Source organism: Kluyveromyces lactis, assembly GCF_000002515.2.
Source record: "Kluyveromyces lactis strain NRRL Y-1140 chromosome B complete sequence".
Classification (NCBI taxonomy): Eukaryota; Fungi; Ascomycota; class Saccharomycetes; order Saccharomycetales; family Saccharomycetaceae; genus Kluyveromyces; species Kluyveromyces lactis.
In genome coordinates this window covers 1,047,819-1,066,731 of record NC_006038.1, presented here as the reverse complement: position 1 = coordinate 1,066,731, position 18,913 = coordinate 1,047,819, and the positions used below count along the sequence as shown (strand labels likewise).

The window sequence follows — 18,913 nt, the reverse complement described above, 5'->3', positions numbered from 1 at the left end:
ATTTACAGATAGTGGGATTAGCTCTCACAAAAGTTATACGTAAAAGAGTCGTTTATATACACACATCGATCTATTTCAACGAGCCCTGAACATTCTATATTCCGGTTGCTGGGACTTCAACTTTGTAATATATTCCTTTGTAGGTTTCTTCTTTAGTTCTTCAAAGTAATTGATCTTTGGATCGTCCTTTGGATCTTTTACACTCTTGATACCTACTCTTACCAGAGAATCTTTCGATATGAATTCGTATAGGCCAGGAAGCTTGGTTGCTGCCTTTCTAAACGCCTCACGTGCTACTTTCTCGTGTAGATTGTCACCTGCCATCTCAAAGATCACTTTACCGGTGGGTACTCTGACCATCCAATGGTCAAATCCACCCTTACCTTTACCCATTCTGGTCTCATTACCCTTGATACAAACAGCAATGTTTGTACACAAACGACGCCATAATTGACCGTTATTCAAAGGTCTAACGTATCTCATAATAGCATTATCGGCTTCCTTCAACTGTAACGCAGTAAGTCTCACACCTTCAGACTTCAATCTTAAACCAAATTGACCAAATTGAAGCGAATTACCCTTAGTAGAGCCACCGGTACGCACTGGCACACGACCCTTTTGCTTCTTAGTCTGGTTCTTGAAACGTGGAGCATATTCATGTGTAAAACGCCTAGCGGTTACTTGCAGACTTTCTAATGGATTTAGTGAGCGAAATCCAGTCTTGAAAACGCTGGAAAACATGGTGATCTAATTTACGATAAAGGAGGCTCACTGATCTGAAATAAGATCCTTGCAATGAGGCGCGAGGGACTGTTTTATGCTGCTTTTCAAATCAATTTCTATGCTCTGGATCTTCTTTTACTTACTCTTAAAGCTTTTCATTATTGAAAAATTTTTGGTGAAGTTGAAGATATCTTGAAATCATGTGACCTTCTACATACATTCAAAAGAAGATACAAAAGTCTCGTTAAACAACACTTGATATACCTGTTCTGGTGATTTCAGGCAGTGAAATATCACTAGTAATATCATTGCTAAGGGATTACCTTTGTTTTGTTGATTGAATTGCCCCAGTTTTACTGTTATTAAGGGTTCTTTAATACCGAAACGATGTCGAATAGGACGATATTGTCAACTTTGAGACCATGTTTAAGGTTGTTTAGCACCTCCAATGTGGCATTACAGACACTTTCTGTGAATGGAAAGACGTACCCAGTATCAGATAAGACGAATGTAACTAGTTCGATTTTGAATTTGACTGATCGCGCTGTTTATTTGAAACCATCACACCCTGTTGGGATCTTAAGAAGTGTTATCGAGGACAAGCTGAACGACCCTCATCACTCATTCGAGATCTATAACGATTTCAAACCTGCGGTTACGGTACATGAGAATTTTGATTCTTTGGGATTCCCAGAAGATCACCCCGGTAGATCGAAATCTGATACCTATTACTTGAACGATTGTCATCTGTTAAGAACGCATACATCTGCCCATGAGTTGGAATGTTTCAAGAATATCAATGGGTTTGTTCCTGGCCATGTGGGTAAGACTGATAAGCCTGGATTTTTAATCTCTGCCGATGTCTATAGAAGAGATGAGATTGACAGGACTCATTATCCGGTGTTCCATCAAATGGAAGGTGGTAGAGTTTGGAAAAGGGAACCGGATAACCAACATTTATTAAAGATTAAAGAAGATCTCGAGAGATTGGAGAAAACTTTGGCAGACGACCCAGTGAAACTTGTCGTGGAAGATAACGTTTCCTTGGAAGGTAATCCAAAGCAGGAATACATGACGATGGAAGAAGTCGATTTATGTTCTCGCCATTTGAAAAGATCTTTGGAGCTTGTTGTATTGGAAGTCTTCAAGAGAAAGTTGGCAAGTATGGGTAACGTGAAGGGAGAAGAGTTGAAGGTTAGATGGATTCAAGCTTATTTCCCATGGACTGCACCATCATGGGAAATTGAAGTGTTCTGGCAAAACAATTGGCTTGAGCTCTGCGGTTGCGGTCTTATCCGTGAAGACGTTTTATTAAAAGCTGGATATGAACAAAATCAAAACATCGGTTGGGCTTTTGGATTAGGCCTTGACCGCATTGCAATGCTATTATTCGAGATCCCTGATATCAGATTATTCTGGACCCTTGACGAAAGGTTCCATTCCCAATTCAAAGAGGGCACAATCAACAAATTCAAACCGTACTCTAAATATCCAGGTACCATCAGGGACGTGGCCTTCTGGCTTCCAACAGATAAGAACTTTGACATTATCCATGAGAATGATCTAATGGAAATCGTTAGAAACGTAGCAGGAGATTTGGTTGAATGTGTCAAATTAATTGATTCATTCACACACCCCAAAACCGGTAGAAAGTCATTATGTTACCGTATTAACTATCAATCAATGGACAGAAACGTCACCAACGAGGAAGTCAATGAGCTGCAGGATAAAGTTCGTGATACCCTGGTGAAACTATACGGCGTTGAACTGAGATAACCAAGATACAAAATATTATATATAAATTCGTCGTATTTACTAGTGATGCGATTTCATGTTAATAGTATAAAAAAAATTCATTTCAATATGTAACGGTTAGTGATCAATAAGATCTGTGGGTAATTAGTAACCATACAGTTCTTTTTGAACACTATCTAAGAAGAAATACAACGACACTGTCATTAATTCATCGTCTGTTCATCGTTATTATCGCATATCTCTCTTAACAGCAAGATTTCAAGGTGAAAAATACTGAGATAGCTTACATATTACATGTGATGAACATCAAAGATTATATACTGTAAACGATTCAAGACACATTTAAAGCTGCTAAGAAGTATTTCGGACTACTGAAACCATGCAGAACAAGAAGATTGTCATATTGTATGGTTCTGAGACAGGAAATGCGCAAGATTTTGCGCATATTCTTTCTCATAAGTTAAAGAGACTGCATTTCTCACATACATTGATTAAGATCGGTGATTACCATCCGAAAAGCGTTCTGCAGTGCAAGTACCTGTTTATCATCTGCTCTACGACTGGACAAGGAGAACTACCGCGTAACGCAAGAGAGAACTGTAATGGACGGGCTCAGGGGACTCTCTGGCAGTTTTTGAAGAAATCTACACTTCCTGCGGATCTTTTAGATCATGTTAACGTTGCCATGCTTGGGTTGGGTGATTCCTCGTATCCAAGATTCAACTTTGGTATCAGAAAGCTTCATGAACGTATTGTCAATCAACTTGGCGCTAGTGAGATTTTTCCACGCTTAGAAGCTGATGAGTTGGGACTTGCTGGGAGTAATAAGGATACTGGAAATGGAGTTGAATCCGTCTACTATGAATTTGAGAAAAGAATCATCGCCTACATGTTAGAGAAGTACCCCAACAGAAAGCACGATGGCAAAATGATGCCCAGAGTAGGCCTAGCCGAAGATGTTTACTTGAAACCGAGCAATATATTAGAAATATCCACTGTTAATGGATCGACAAATGATCAGCTACCTGATTCTAAGATTCAATTTGTTGGAGATGAGACAATAAGACATGGAACCGTTAAGAAAAACAACCAAATAACTGCTAAAGATCATTTTCAGGACGTTCGACAATTTGTGTTTGAAACCGAGGATCATGAAGCCTATCATCCAGGCGATACAGTTTCTTTATATCCCGAAAATTCAGACAATGACGTTGAATTATTCCTCGAAGCTCAACCTCATTGGAAGAAGGTCGCTGATGAACTTCTTACAATAACAGACCTGGAAAATTGTGATCGGTTCAGAGATGGTGGTGTTGTGAAACCACTTACTCTAAGAACCTTGTTAAAATATCATTTTGATATCGTCAGTATACCTAGGCAGAGCTTCTTCATGAAAACTTGGACTTTTGCAAATGCTCACGAAGATAGACCAACCGATCAAGAGCTATTAGAACAACAGAGGGATAAACTAAGACAGTTCGGGTATGGACAAGACCTACAGGACTTGTATGATTATTGCAATAGACCAAGAAGATCAGTATTAGAGGTTATACAGGATTTTGAATTCTTAAAACTTCCATGGGAGTTCGCATTAGATTATCTACCCATGATAAAGCCCAGATTTTATTCCATCTCAAGTGCACCATCTGATCCTAATGTTGAACTAACTATTGCTATTGTTCGTTATAAGACTTTGTTAAGAAAGGTACGGAAAGGACTATGCACGAACTACCTACTTACATTAACCGAAAACGATACAGTTCGTTATAAACTTCAAAATAATCATTTACTTCATGAAGATATTATTGGCAAACCTATCATCATGACTTCTCCGGGGGTAGGTCTCGCACCAATGAAGTGCTTGATCGAGTCTAATTTATTCAAGGATCAGTACTTATTTTTTGGTAACAGAATGAAGGATAAGGACTTTTTATATGAAGATACGTTATCTATGTGGAAGAAAGAAGGTAAAATTAATTTATTCACTTGTTTTTCGCGGGATCCCATAAATTCTCCTCATGCTAAGTATGTTCAAGATCAGTTGTGGAATCAATCTAGTCTAATAGCAGACCTAATTTTGAAAAAATCTGCCATAGTATATATTTGTGGATCCTCCGGTAAAATGCCAGTTCAGGTTAGGTTGACTATAGTTGAGATCCTGAAAAAACATGGAAACTTCGAAAACGCAGAAGAAGCCGAGCATTATCTAAAAGAAATGGAAAGAACTGACAGGTATATGCAAGAGACATGGTAGTTCAGTCAAGATTGAAAAAAGCGTCAACTTCATACCACACGGTATTTCTTGGAAACTTAAAGGGGTTCTTTGAATCATCTCCAACCACATGCTTTTCCAAGGCCGAGATTCTACCCATTGCCCATTCCCTATCTTTCAATAATTCGTAATTAGACGTTGAGTTTCTAAGAACGTATTTGATATCAGTATTTGTCGCAGTGAAAATTGCCCATACAACATGCTTCTTGGCCGAATCTTGGGTGTTAACATTGAATGTATCCGGTCTGCCATTAGCGTTGAGTGCAGGATTCCTGTTCGCTTTACTTAATGGAATATTTTCTGTGATAGAAGCAGAGCTTCCGTTAAGAATGCTAGCTGCAATATCAGACTTGACAACATTTGGACGTTGCATAACAGACTGTGTAGATGAGTTTAAATCAATGGATGAAAATGAAGAATTTAGCGACGATATTGAAGAATTTAATAGCAATTCCTGATCGTTGATTGGTAAAAAAAGAGCAAGATCTCCCGGTTGGAAGTTATATATTGTAATTTTGTCTCTAGCACTTTTCTGCAAAAGGAGTTTTTTATTCTTGTTCTCTTTCCTAAGCTTTTTCGCCAAACTTTCGATATCATTGAACCTGCGGATCACTGACGTTTCGAACAATTGGTTACCAAATAGTTTTTCTATGTAGGTAATGAAATTTTCATGAGGTTTGTAGTCAATCTGATCCTTTATAGATTCGAAAGTACTCTTTATTTCTTGTGCAATTACACTTTTTGCCATGGAACTATTCATATCAGCCAAACTTGAATCCAGATCTTTTCTTAAACCTTTGACGCGAACAATTTGAAAGTTTCCATCTTGATCTTTGGAAAGTAACAACCCGATACTCGCCAAAATGAAAATACTACCTTGGAAAACATCATATAAAGTTTTTTCCAATTGCTTATTAAAGTTGATAAACTCTGCATCAATTGTTTTGCTTTTTGATATTTGCAATTGGTTAAGATCTTTTTTAAGACTTTCAACTTCTTCTTGCAAGGAAGCCCGTTCCTGTTCTGCTTGAACTTCTTGGGTTGCCATATTGACAAGAAGATCTTCTTTCATTTTGTTTAAATCCTCGGATTTCCGTCGGGATTCTTCAGATTCCCTTACAAGTTCCTCATTTTGCTCAAAGAGGGATCCTAAATGCTTCTTGAAATTCTCCGAACGAGAATTCATTTCAGAATAGAAGTTTTCGCGTTCAATCAACAACGTTGATAATTCTTTGTTTAAATTTGTCATGGATTCTCTGTAAGCATTTTTCTCGACCTCCATATGGGAAAGTTGACTTTTAAGTGTTGAAAGTTCAGTTTCAAGGGTCTTGGTTAATTCAGAGTATTTGCTTATATCCTTTTGCAGGTTTTGAAATTCCTCGAAGGTTTTATTTGATTCGTGTTGTTGTTTGGAACTTGGGAGATCGAATGTTGAACTTTGCTGTAACTTTGTGCTCACGGTACTATTGCGGAACATTTGGACCATTGCAGTTTCCTTATTCAGAATGCCAGCTGGCCATGAGTCGTACTGATGGAACTGTGCATCAAGTAATAAATGTTCTAGCTTTTTGATACGAGCCTTGTATCCTTCAATGATAAGCTCCGAGTCCTTCGAGAGCGCGTAATCTGTAGGTAAATGCAAGCCTGTCAGCTCCGCCTGCGAGACTTTTGACTTAAGTAAATTAATTGTAGGTTCACCTAAGTTCAATGAAGCAAGTTGATTAATATAATCTTTAATCTGAGACAATGTCACCTGTTTATGATCACTTATGGACGGAATGTATACTGATGATGGTAGCAAACTATCAACATCTAGAAATCGAGTTATCCATTGGAAATCTTTGTACCAAGAGTTTCTTTGTCGTACTTCGTCATCCAAAAGATGCTGCAATGAAGATTCATGTTGTTGTCGAAGTTGAGAGTAACGGTCTGTCCAGAGCTGCTCTCTGTATAACTCAATCAAATACAATCCATAACACATAGGCAAATCCAATACTTGAGATAATTTCAGTTCTTCATTCTTCAAAAACTTCATATTGGTCTTAACGTCTTTAGTTAACACCGACTTCACCATTATTACGCTCATCTGCGATTTTGCAACGGAAAGGTACAACTGTTGCAACTTCTGCTGGACAGTAGCTTTTGTATCTAAATTCGTGGAAGCTTTATTGAACATTGCTTGCGAAATTGTTTGTAATTTGGGGACATGTACACTTTTGAATGTTTCAAACTTCTCTTTTGAAGCATCTTTAGAAGCCTCTTCTTTATATTGATTTGATACAAGCTCAATCTCTGTAGCCATTTCTTTAAATCGTTCAACCATTTGGTTGTCCATATCATCAGAACTGACAACTGAATTTTTTTTCACATCATCTAAATCTGAGATTAACTGTGTTCTCTGCTGGTAGCATTCATCAATACTTTTCTTTAACTCCTTTAACTTCGCATTTAGTTCACGATCCAGACGGTGAATGGAATCCTCGATCTCTGTTAGCTCGCTATAATTGAAAAATGATGATAATAACTGATTAGAAACTTTAATATTGCCGAGAATATTATCATAAAAGGAATGCCATTGATTTGAGGCACCATCTTCGTGAAGCTTGTTAAGAAAATCAACGTTGCCATTATACAGCACCTCCACTTCATAGCAGTAGTTTTTCAAATACTCAAGCATAACAGTACCACACTCTAATAACCGTTGAACGTCTTGATAAGTTTCTTTTATAACGTCCTGGAAAAATTCAACGTCTGATTGCAAAGCCTTCAACCACCCTAAATTCCGTAGAATGACATTTTTATCCAACTGTAACGAATCGCTTATCGGCGATGGCAAAGGTTTGAAAAGTTGGAACCTTGGCTTTGGGGAAAACTCGATCTCCTCATTGAATATTCCACGGTCAAATACGTATATTTCTTCCAATCCTTCTTGTTGCAGCTTTCTGGAATCCCATCCTGCTTTCTTCAATATCATTCCATAAGGTAACAATAGAAGTATGTCATCGAGCGGTATCTGGAAAGTATCACTTGCAAACTGTTTCAAATCTAAGAAACTAGGGAAATAAACATTAGATAATTGGTGTGAAACTCCTGATGTAGCACATATCAACTTGCATGGCGGCATTATTAATAAAATTATCAGATTGTAACCTTAAGACTTTGGAAAGAAATAAAGGGACAATGTCGATTTAATGATGATGAAATGGGGGGTGTTAGCTCACAGGATTCTATATCATGAGTATTCTTTAAATGCTGAGATATATCTAATCTGGAGTACTAAAGCCGTAAGCAACAAGTGGAATAAGAGCCGATAAACGTCAGGGGACTGAAAAACTATGTAACAGGTTTTCTCACCTATAAAACTTACCGGGGGGTCCATATAATCTTTTTTCGAATCAGTTTGGTGAAGCAAGAGCACGTGACTGATATGCTTTTATTATAAAAATTTGGTTTTAAACCTCCAGATGATGAGATAAACAGTTTTAAGTAAAGCTTTTTATATTCGCTAGCTTCGGCAGCATCTACTCTCATTGATATAACTAATTAAAAATTAATAAGAAAGTATACTGCAGATAAACTAAGCAAAGGATGGTCGAAATAAGGTACACACGATTCGATATCAGTAATGACATGGAGTTTTCCACCATCAAGAAATTGATCGATGAGGATCTCAGTGAGCCATATTCGATATACGTGTACAGATTTTTCCTAAACCAATGGCCGAACCTAACGTATTTGGCATGGGCAGAAGGATCGGGTAAGCCCATAGGATGTATAGTATGCAAGAGCGATACTCATAATGGAGTGCGGTTAAGAGGATACATTGGCATGTTAGCAGTGGAGAAACAATATAGAGGCCGTGGGATAGCGAAAAAACTAATTACCTTAGCTATAGATACTATGATTGATGAAAAATGTGACGAGATTATGTTGGAGACTGAATGCAGCAATGCAGCTGCTTTGCATTTATACGAGAATATGGGCTTCATCAGAATGAAGAGATTATTCCGGTATTATTTGAACCAGGGAGATGCGTTTAAACTCATTTTACCGATTACAGAGAAAAGTTGTGTGAGAAGCACATTCCTGGGGATGGATTCCTTTCCTACCGACACCATACTCTAAAGTAAATTGAATTGATTTTATATCAGTAATTGTCATTTTAATACACACACAATATATATATATATATAGCATTGCGAAAAGAGATTTCATTCCTCTTCATCGAACTTTGGAGCCAAATAGAATTGCAAATTACCGCTTGAGATATCGAATTGGAAAAGGGCTGGCGCTTCTTCCGATAATTTTATAGTGATTGTATCTGATAGAGAGGACCCCTTAATGATGTCGTTTAAATATTTAGCACCGAACCTTAAATCTACTGGTTTTTCTATGGTAACTTTAATTGAACTTTCAGGATGATCCAAATCGGTGAAAGGTTTCACAACAATGGACCCACTTCCGATATCACCTTCTGCGGCGAATTTGATGGTATCCTTAGTGACTAAGATGTTAATAGAATCACTCAATTGACTTAAGTCACGTACGGTCTTCGCGAAATCAGCAGATGGCATTGTAATATAGGATTCATATTTCATATCAGAGATCTCCAAGAAATCTGTTTCGATTTCCATCAATTTTAAAGAGTATTCACTGACACGGTCTCTTTTTGTATCTTCGAATAAGATTAGAATAGAATCTGGAGAATCTTCAGCGATAAGCGTTAGATTGTCCGAATTGTTACCACAACGAAGAATCTTACTCAAGTTCGTCAAATCGCAACCTAGCACGACATTTCTGTCCGCTCTAAACTCTTCAAATGCTTCTACATTGATGGAAAGAGAGACAAGGAGGACACGAGAGTCATCGACGGCTTGTGCAGCGATACCCTTTTCTGAACAATTGAAGTTAATCAATTGGACACAGTCTCTAAAGGAATCGATAATTCTTTTGAATAACCCAGCTTCTGTGAATTTAGCTTCTAGCATTGATAATAGGTAGGTCTGTTTGATGTCAGAGGTGAGAAGTGAATACTCTTGGACTATCGAGAGGAGCAGTAGTTTCACGGCCTTGAAGGAGTAAAGATATAGTTATATAACATTGAAAATTGTTCTGGGTAAAAAAAAGTGAGACGCGTTCTTTTTTTTTTTTTTTTACTTCCTTTCCTAAACCACGCGTTTGGCTGGAAATATATCCGGGTAATCTATCACGTGACTATTAATACCATGTCCTCAACTCGGGCTCGCAAAGAGCCACCTACCTGCCAACAATCAAACATACATCATCACTTTAGCCAATTAATATTACAAAATATATCCCAAGATAGATAAGATAAACAGTTATACATTTATAAAGACACATGTGTCGGTGAGAAGATTCAAACAGGGCAAGGTTTACAAAAATATCAAAGAACAAAGTGAGTGAGAAAAGAAAAGGGTCTGAAAGACCCTTTTCTCACTTTTCGTTCTATCGCACTTCTTAACTCCACCTCCGCGCCATATCATCTCCCCATCTATTCCGACTGAGCCTTGGTGGCAATGTACAATTCCTTCTCGGATTCGTATCTTTTCTTGTCAGCTTCAGCCTTAGCTTCATATGGAGCCTTTTCATCTTCGTTCAAAGCCTTCCATTTCTCACCCAAGATTCTACCAACTTGACCAAAAGTGATACCAGGGTTTTCAGCACGAACAATATCTCTGTTTTCGTTGGCGAAGAACATGTAAGCACTCAAAGCCCTCTTTGGAGCATTTGGATCCTTCTTCTTTCTTTGAGTCTTCTTTCTTGGAGCAGCCATATTGCCTGGTATTATTTGTTTATTTTTTTAAAGTTTGGTGTTTTCACTGTATAAGATAGTATAAGCCAGTACTAATACAATATTTATAGAGAAAAAGTTAAGGGAAAGTAACTAAGTAAGAAAGTTTCCCCTATTAAATAGATATACAAGGAAAACATAATATATACTAAGAGAGTAGTGAAAATAGAGAGAAAAAAATTGGGCAGGGCATAAGATAATAAACAGTATCTAGGAAGGCTAGAATCCAAACATGTAACAATGGATAATGACAATTGTGTAAATATAATAAATAGTATGGGAAAGGAAGCATAGTGGGCTATAATTTTTGCTGTAATAGTGGGAAACTTTTATACTGTGAGCCATACAAAATAGACATTGACACACACAAAATGTGTTTTGCTTAGCTGGTTGTTTAGAAAAACAGCCAGCGAAACTTGGAGAACGCTGGATTTGGTGCTTTTGGTGCGAAACTGCGAAGCTGTCGGTCTGGCTGAGAGCAGCGGCCCAACGGGCCGCTGCGGGTTTGACTAAGTCAAACCCGCCCATAGTACGCACACTTATAGGGAGCCCATGCGTATGTGCACGTCTTTCCGAAAACGGAAATTCTTGCAAAAAACTTCCGTTTCTCCTACCATTCTATTCCATTTTTGGTTTTTTCGTGATGCTGATTTAGTGGTGCCTTAGCCTTTTGAGATTTGCTAGTCAGCAAAGGCCAAATACTAGGTTTCTGCCTTAGTTATGGGTAAAAAACAGGCCTTTCGCTATAGTGGTGAAATTGATACTATGGTAAACTTGGTACTATTTCTGTTTTTTTTAGTTATAGTGGTTGGCTTGTTGTTAGCTATTTGTGAGATTTATAGTGGTGGTTAAGGTGAGCGGTAAGGGATTTGTACCAACTTGAACGATGCCAATACCATAGGTGGAAGTTGCGTTAGTAGGGGGCGCCGGTACCAGTGGGAGGGGTGGGTAAAGCAGGGTGGTGCAATCCGCAATCCGCACTCAGCAGTTGCAAGATAGAGTCACGTGACATACACTTATTCGTTACCCGGATGTTAACATCCGGGTAACGAATAAGTGCATACTTTTCATCGTTCTCCAAAAAAAATGTCTATTTTATGGTCACGTGGCGTTGGTTTACCCTTTCGTTCATTACTTACTTACTCTACTCTATTCATTTATATACACACGATTCACATCCCTAGCAACTCATTGTTGCTCCTCCTCTTTACTAGTCGGTATAGGAGTCGTTATTGTCTTGGCAGTTATCTTCTGGTCCACAAACCTGTCGTACGGTAGATGACGCTCAGGTGTGAATCCTCTCGACTGGGCAAACCCACCTATTAGCCTATTGCTCAAATGGATCTTGGCAACGCATCTATCGATACAGCACATTTCTCCCTTGTTCAAATCGGATTCACCGTACTCGTCATGCGGTATACACTTCTCAAGACACGTCCGTAACATTGTATTGAACGTTGTGTTCATCGCATCGAATTGAACCTTGGCAATCCCAATCTTTTCTTCATCAACGGTTTGTGCCGAGTATGGGTCTAGGAATAATGACATTTTTTAATTTGCTTGAAGACTGGTATCTTATTAACTGTGGTGTCGTGCAGCCGCTATCTAGTCTTCTTTCCTCTCTGTGTTTTTTTTTTCTTCATCATCTCTTCTTGTATCAGAGTTGAAAGATTGGAAGATTGTTTAACTTTTCAGCATAATTTTAGTTCTTATTGATCTTTAAGCGGAGTCTGATATAGGTGAAAGGCAAGTGCAGATCAGGGTACAAGAGAAAGAACAACTACACTACTACCACTGTCGCCTTCTCTTCTTTACCCTGTTTCCCGCTATGAAGGTTTTGATCACTAATGATGATGGTCCTTTGAGTGATCAATATTCCCCGTATATTAGAATATTCGTACAGTATCTTCTCAAGCACACAGATTGGGACATTTATATCTGTATCCCAAATCAACAAAGATCTTGGATTGGTAAGGCACATTTTGCAAACCATAATCCAACTGCATCATTCATATATTCAAACCCGGATGCAACGACTAATGAATTCTTGGGTCCCTTTTCCGTACCTCAATTTAAAAGGTTGAATAAGCTATCTTATTCGATTCCAGATCTAGAGACATCAGTGGTCCCTGAAAATTTTATCGAATGGTGTTTAATAGATGGGACTCCAGCCACTTGTAGTGATATTGGATTGAATCATTTGGTTCATGAAACGTTCGATGTTCTGATCTCCGGTCCTAATGTCGGAAGAAATGCGTCCGCTCCTTATATCGGCTCCAGTGGTACTGTGGGTGCTGCCATCGACGCTTACATTACAAACCCATCTGTTAAATCATTTGCTCTATCGTGGGCGTACTTTGATGGTGTCAAGATCGTAGATGATGAAACTTTCGAACAAGTTTGTGCTAAGAGTTTTGAAGTCATCGATTATTTAATCAGAAACTGGGACTCCGAAGTGAAAGTATATTCCATCAATGTCCCATTGCGTGATTTGACAGGCTCTAAATTCAAATATTGTCCAATTCTTGAATCCACCTGGTGTACCATCTATTCTGATGCCGTCTTGACTCCGAATACAACGACGTCGAATGAGGATATCTTGGATGGCCATCAATCGCATACGATTTCTTTCAACTGGCAACCTAACTTTAAATTGCAGAGAGAAAACATGCTAAGGGAAAAATCACTAACCGATGGTTCGTGTATTGAACATGGTAATGTGAGTGTCACTCCTTTATCGCATACCTTCAAAGTCGTTAATAAACTTCATGGGGAATTTCAATTGAATGACCCAGCTCAAATTGTTTTGACCATTCCAGAAACAGAATATATCTATGGACCGTTGAACCGTTCATTCCGCAAACACTTACCTAACGTTCCGGTATCCCGTAGCTTACCTGTAACCATTGACAAGCTTACGTTTCATTACGGTGACTACGAACAATTAGATATGGATCAATTAATGTCGAATCAATTATACCATGCCAATTCATATATTTACAGAAAGGCAATAATAAGAAAACACTACTTATCTCATACAATTCATTCATATGTGGTTAAAAATAGAGAATCGATCTTGAATAGGGCATTTTTAGAATCATTTAACATAGATGTTGATTACGCAGAGTTCTTGGACGATGCACTTGATGAAAACTGGGAATTAAGGCAAGAGCTTGAATCAAAAGAGAAATGGTGGATCTTGAAGCCTAGTATGAGTGATAAGGGTCAAGGTATCCGCATATTCAAAACTATTGAACAATTACAAGCTATTTTTGACTCGTTTGAAGAAGATGAAACTGATGATGAGGACACTGAGACGAATACTAATAAAGTGGCCACTTCTCAATTACGCCATTTCATCGTCCAAGAATACTTACACAATCCTCTTTTATTGAGTGAAGCACATGGCAGGAAATTTCATATCAGATGTTATGTTACCTGCAGTGGCGATCTACAGGTGTTTGTTTATGATAGAATGCTAGCACTTTTCGCTCCCAACAAATTTGTACCACCTACCGAAGAATATGACGTTTTAGATATTGAGCAATTAGCTTGTCATTTGACTAATACTTGCTTGCAAACGGATGATGATATTAAATCAAATTCTGTGATCGAGTTTGATGCCTTGAAGGATATTCCTTCGCATAGAAGGGAAGAAATTAGGACTCAAATTCACGAAGCAGTTTCTGAACTGTTCAAAGCTGCAGTTAATGTTGATCGCCTAAATTTCCGCCCACTGAAGAATAGTTTGGAGACGTTTGGCTTCGATTTCCTTGTTGATTCCGATTATCAAGTCAAATTATTGGAAGTCAACGCATTCCCAGACTTCAAACAAACAGGCGATGATCTAAAAAATCTAATTGATGAACTATTTGACGACGTAGTCTCTATTTGTGTTAGACCGATGTTCAACTTGCCTCCACTTCACCACCAACACTCCAAGTTTGTTGAAGTTTTGAAACTAAAATCAAACGATTGGTAAAGTTCCGAAGCTTGATCTATTTCCTTCTTCTTAACGAGGTTTCTCCACTCCCTCCGACTTATTAATTACACAACGTTCTAATGTTTACATGACTTGTATAATGAACAAAACTCTAATGATTAGAAAAGCAAGATCATTTTCACTTTATTCTTCGTTATCCGATTCTTCTGCACCCAAAAGTTGAGTCTGATTGGTCGTGGCACTTATCAATCCACGTTTGACTACGTGCAATGCGTTGGGAATCGTTACTCCCTTTTCGGATATTCCTGCAAATTCTTTGCCCCACATCAGAATACGTTCTCTTATTCTATTAGCTTTAATAATACAGTTTCGTATCTTTTGTAAATTTCTGATAAATTCTTGATTTCTTTGTAAAGCTATCTGAGCTAATTGTCTTGTTGTCTCGATGTCATCAGAGATTTCATTACTTATCGGCACGGTCATATCACCAGTATGAAAATGTTTCGGTATGAGTGATAGCAAGGTTTCAGATTCCGTAAACTTTGATAATCCAAAAAATGCTTCTTCATCCTCAGGTTTAATTGATTTGCTATTTGAACTGGCACTGATATAATTCTCATCGTCTTCTTCTTTGAAAGTCAGCTTATGATCATATTCAGGTAGCTTCAAAGCATCCTCGTATAAAGCATCTGGGAAATCTCCCAAGAAGATCTCGAGAAGTTTAGAGTAATTGATAACATTTTCTTGTTCCTTCTCTACCATCAAAACATTACTCAAAGCCAATTCTTTTAATGCCTGGTTCCCAAAGGTTCTTGAATGTGATGGATGTTGTATGACGTCCTTAAGTGATGAAATGGGTGAAAGAATTTCCTTCACTGCAACCAAATTGTTTAGATCATTATCGCCGTCACTGTAATCTGCACTGTCCTCACTCTCATCACCGGTATCTGCAGTGGTTCTTTTACCAGACCTCCTATGGCTACCGTTGTTGAATTTCATCCTTTTCCGCGACAAAAGTTTATGTTCCGCTCCATTATAAAACACTTTGGACCCATGTTCCTTTTCACGGAGCTTTGAGTATGTTACAGCATCTGCATGTTGTAATAGCTTGTTTCCTCGATTAGATGTCTCCCCTCTGACCTCAGGAAATATCACACCTTCCTGTGATTGATTTAAAGGGGGATAGTTTCCAGAGAGTTTCACCATCACTTGACGTTTAAATCGCTTGATCTGAGCAAGTTCTTCCTCCATTGGTATATCTGTTAGTTCAGTCATAATAGTCATATATCTTATATTCTAGTAATCTACCCTTCAAATATTGTGGGCAAAACTGTTACTCCAATCAAATAAAGTCGCAATACAATAGAGTGGAAATAGTCACCGGGCAATATGCTCTTAAGATTTCAAACAGCCTTTATCCGATATATTGCCAGTGGTGTGTTCCTAAGCACTAAGGTCAACAGCGATGCTACGATTGGGTTAGAAGTTTCATTGTTCAAGATTCTCTAAAACATTGAAATTTTCCAAATTTCAAAAGTTCTTTGATATTGTCGTGTTAGACAACAAGGTTGCTTAAAATAAAGGTCACAACCCAATCCTAAGGCATGGCTAGCTGTTGAGACATTTACTAGTACAATAGAATTTCTACGGTTAATGTTAAGATAGTTGCTCATTATGTAGATACAATTGTTGGTGGGTTTTGAACTGAATTCCTCTATATTGTGTACCGTTTCTTCTGTAACTTCTGAGATTTTATTTCAAGATAAATTTAATCAAATAAAACAGAAGTAACTTCTCGAATAAAACTTCACCATAGTTACTCGGAAAAGAGGGAGCAATTGCTGTAACAGCATTTCTAAAAGTGGTAGACATATCTCAATTCGCTTCATTTATGACTGTATTGACTACAACTTTCAAATACTTGTTTTATGCATATCTGTTATCGACTTATAAGTCGTTACCGGGTGCTTATTATATCCGGTTCTGGTTCTATGTGATTAGAAACCTGTTCGTACCTGCTGTAACTGGCAAGAATACCAACAACATCAAGACGCTGCAAAATGACAAGTACGGGGTTTTCCGTCATACTACATTGTCGACATATTGCTCATGGTTTGAAATCGATGGATATTTTCATAAGAGTAATAGTACCTATTTCGAGGAATTGGATATTGCAAGGACAGATCTGATGACAAAAGTATTCCAAAAACTTTTCCTTACCTCGAAGAGATATCCTTACTTGCCAGTCGCTGAGACATCTTCCTGTTTCTTTAAGGATATTGCTCCTCTTCAAAAATATCAAATTCAATCCAATGTGCTATGTTGGGACAAAAAATGGCTTTACATCTTATCCAAATTCACAGTGAATAATGGATCTACGTTAGTGTCCTTGGCATTGACTAGATATGTCTTTAAGGATGGCAGAAGAACGATGAAACCGGCAGACGTTTTGGAAATTTGCGGATTGTACAACGAAGAAGTCGAAAAGATATCTGCTGAAAATCTCTTGAGTATGGGAGAACACAACGGTTTCGAAAATATTCAAAAGTTGTTAGAACTAAATGGCAATTATGGTAAGTTATGAATTAATGAGTCACGTATTGATATGCCCTCTCTTTTCATGTTTGCCTTTTTTATCCTGTACATGACAACCTGTCATGCGTCAGTGTCAAATATTATTAGACATCCACTGATAGCAACCATATAACACAAAAAAAACCAGAACGAAACCCAGAATTATGCCATATAGATATTTACAATGATAAAATATTACTGAAGCTTTCATGTATTGTGTTTACTCATTATTCGTTATGCAAAACTACTTCTCCGGAAACGACACGATTAAGGAGGACTCCTATCCTTGAAGGACGAAAGATGGAAGCTAATATCATTTCCAATCAATCCAATTGGAATGCGAGGCAAATGCCGAACGTAAGCAGAGCAACCAAGAAATTGAAGAAGCTACTAGACCCGTATGTGGATCATATGAAACAGTCATACGAACTAGATCAAAACAATCACATCTATGTGGATCCTATTTTGACTAAACGCTCCATTTATAGTCCAGCAAATTTCTCTGTGCCCGGAAGATATGAGATTTTACAAGTGTTAGGGAAAGGCTCATATGGCACGGTGGTGTCTGCTGTGGATAAAGGGAATCCAACCCACGAAGTCCAACTTGCCATCAAAAAAGTGACGAGCATTTTTACTAGAGAAATCTTGTTGAAGCGGGCCATTAGAGAATTGAAGTTTATGAGTTATTTTAAAGGACACAGAAATATTGTTTCGTTGATTGATCTCGAAATTGTCAACGAAGAACCTTATTCAGGATTATATTGTTACCAGGAGTTGGTAGATTATGATCTTGCAAGGGTAATACATTCGAATGTACTGTTTTCTGAGTTTCATATCAAGCATTTTTTGTACCAGATCCTATGTGGGATGAAATATATTCACAGTGCAGACGTCATCCATAGAGATCTTAAGCCAGGTAATATTTTGTGTTCTATCACAGGTGAAATCAAAATCTGTGATTTTGGTTTGGCAAGAGGAATTTCACCGAGTTTTACTGTCGCAGGAGGGATATCAAACCATATTACAAATTATGTTGCGACTCGTTGGTACAGGGCACCAGAATTGATTTTATCTCATAAACGATACTCGAAGAGTGTGGACATGTGGGCAGTTGGTTGTATATTGGCCGAATTTTACGGACGCAAACCTGTCTTTATGGGGAACGATTCTTTACACCAAGTGATGGAGATCCAAAAGATACTTGGTACACCAAAACAAATTGTGATACGTACATATGGCTCTTCGAGATGTTATGATATATTCAGCACATCCAAACCGCAATATAAAAAAACACCTTGGTGTGAGATTTTCCCATATGCATCATCTGAAGCTGTCGATTTAATGGAAAGGCTCATCGATTGGAACCCAGAAGCTAGACTCACAGTAGAAGAAGCATTGGATCATCCATTTTTGCAGCAAGTGAGAAATCCTGAAGCAGAGCCAATTTGCCCCCATGGTCCATTTGATTTTACATACGAGAAACATCTCTATTCGATGGAAAGACTAAGGGAATGTTTATGCGATGAGGTCAGCAAATTCCACAATGATCGCCAAACAAAAGATTTTGTATCTCCTCCTCTAATGACTCCTCATTTTATTGCAGAATCCAACTCATACTAGCTGTCAGGTGGACCTATGCCAAAGATAATAGCTGCAAGATTGAGTGGGGAAAAGCGATGGTAACATAACGATATTAAAACATAAGCCGTTGCAGCGAACCAAAAACAGACTCCGCAAAAATGAAGCGAGAAACATGTGTTCACATAATAATATCAAAATGATCGGTATTTGGCGGACGATATTAAAGTACTTTTCAATCTTTCAAAGTATCAGT

The 18,913-nt window shown here is 38.0% G+C and overlaps 12 protein-coding genes across 12 annotated transcripts; 6 read left to right on the top strand and 6 right to left on the bottom strand.

Moving 5' to 3' along the window:
- Window positions 1-75: 75 nt before the first annotated feature.
- Window positions 76-741, bottom strand: MRPL16 (mitochondrial 54S ribosomal protein uL16m; the record flags this gene model as incomplete). Its single annotated transcript, XM_452073.1, has 1 exon — window positions 76-741. The coding sequence occupies one exon, from the start codon at window positions 739-741 to the stop codon at window positions 76-78; it is 666 nt and encodes a 221-aa protein (XP_452073.1).
- A 369-nt stretch (window positions 742-1,110) lies between these two features.
- Window positions 1,111-2,499, top strand: MSF1 (phenylalanine--tRNA ligase; the record flags this gene model as incomplete). Its single annotated transcript, XM_452072.1, has 1 exon — window positions 1,111-2,499. One exon carries the CDS (start codon window positions 1,111-1,113, stop codon window positions 2,497-2,499), a length of 1,389 nt encoding a protein of 462 aa, XP_452072.1.
- A 358-nt stretch (window positions 2,500-2,857) lies between these two features.
- Window positions 2,858-4,732, top strand: TAH18 (NAPDH-dependent diflavin reductase; the record flags this gene model as incomplete). Its single annotated transcript, XM_452071.1, has 1 exon — window positions 2,858-4,732. One exon carries the CDS (start codon window positions 2,858-2,860, stop codon window positions 4,730-4,732), a length of 1,875 nt encoding a protein of 624 aa, XP_452071.1.
- Window position 4,733: 1 nt separating this feature from the next.
- Window positions 4,734-7,874, bottom strand: ATG11 (autophagy protein ATG11; the record flags this gene model as incomplete). Its single annotated transcript, XM_452070.1, has 1 exon — window positions 4,734-7,874. One exon carries the CDS (start codon window positions 7,872-7,874, stop codon window positions 4,734-4,736), a length of 3,141 nt encoding a protein of 1,046 aa, XP_452070.1.
- A 464-nt stretch (window positions 7,875-8,338) lies between these two features.
- MAK3 (peptide alpha-N-acetyltransferase MAK3) lies at window positions 8,339-8,875 on the top strand (the record flags this gene model as incomplete). The annotated part of the gene is made up of 1 exon (XM_452068.1): window positions 8,339-8,875. One exon carries the CDS (start codon window positions 8,339-8,341, stop codon window positions 8,873-8,875), a length of 537 nt encoding a protein of 178 aa, XP_452068.1.
- An 86-nt stretch (window positions 8,876-8,961) lies between these two features.
- On the bottom strand, window positions 8,962-9,738 carry POL30 (proliferating cell nuclear antigen; the record flags this gene model as incomplete). The annotated part of the gene is made up of 1 exon (XM_452067.1): window positions 8,962-9,738. The coding sequence occupies one exon, from the start codon at window positions 9,736-9,738 to the stop codon at window positions 8,962-8,964; it is 777 nt and encodes a 258-aa protein (XP_452067.1).
- A 524-nt stretch (window positions 9,739-10,262) lies between these two features.
- NHP6B (high-mobility group nucleosome-binding protein) lies at window positions 10,263-10,544 on the bottom strand (the record flags this gene model as incomplete). Its single annotated transcript, XM_452066.1, has 1 exon — window positions 10,263-10,544. One exon carries the CDS (start codon window positions 10,542-10,544, stop codon window positions 10,263-10,265), a length of 282 nt encoding a protein of 93 aa, XP_452066.1.
- Window positions 10,545-11,750: 1,206 nt separating this feature from the next.
- On the bottom strand, window positions 11,751-12,110 carry TIM12 (Tim12p; the record flags this gene model as incomplete). The annotated part of the gene is made up of 1 exon (XM_452065.1): window positions 11,751-12,110. The coding sequence occupies one exon, from the start codon at window positions 12,108-12,110 to the stop codon at window positions 11,751-11,753; it is 360 nt and encodes a 119-aa protein (XP_452065.1).
- A 280-nt stretch (window positions 12,111-12,390) lies between these two features.
- On the top strand, window positions 12,391-14,544 carry PBY1 (putative tubulin tyrosine ligase; the record flags this gene model as incomplete). Its single annotated transcript, XM_452064.1, has 1 exon — window positions 12,391-14,544. The coding sequence occupies one exon, from the start codon at window positions 12,391-12,393 to the stop codon at window positions 14,542-14,544; it is 2,154 nt and encodes a 717-aa protein (XP_452064.1).
- Window positions 14,545-14,688: 144 nt separating this feature from the next.
- RXT2 (Rxt2p) lies at window positions 14,689-15,789 on the bottom strand (the record flags this gene model as incomplete). Its single annotated transcript, XM_452063.1, has 1 exon — window positions 14,689-15,789. One exon carries the CDS (start codon window positions 15,787-15,789, stop codon window positions 14,689-14,691), a length of 1,101 nt encoding a protein of 366 aa, XP_452063.1.
- A 607-nt stretch (window positions 15,790-16,396) lies between these two features.
- Window positions 16,397-17,089, top strand: KLLA0_B11968g (uncharacterized protein; the record flags this gene model as incomplete). The annotated part of the gene is made up of 1 exon (XM_452062.1): window positions 16,397-17,089. One exon carries the CDS (start codon window positions 16,397-16,399, stop codon window positions 17,087-17,089), a length of 693 nt encoding a protein of 230 aa, XP_452062.1.
- Window positions 17,090-17,379: 290 nt separating this feature from the next.
- On the top strand, window positions 17,380-18,699 carry SMK1 (mitogen-activated protein kinase SMK1; the record flags this gene model as incomplete). The annotated part of the gene is made up of 1 exon (XM_452061.1): window positions 17,380-18,699. The coding sequence occupies one exon, from the start codon at window positions 17,380-17,382 to the stop codon at window positions 18,697-18,699; it is 1,320 nt and encodes a 439-aa protein (XP_452061.1).
- Window positions 18,700-18,913: the final 214 nt, after the last annotated feature.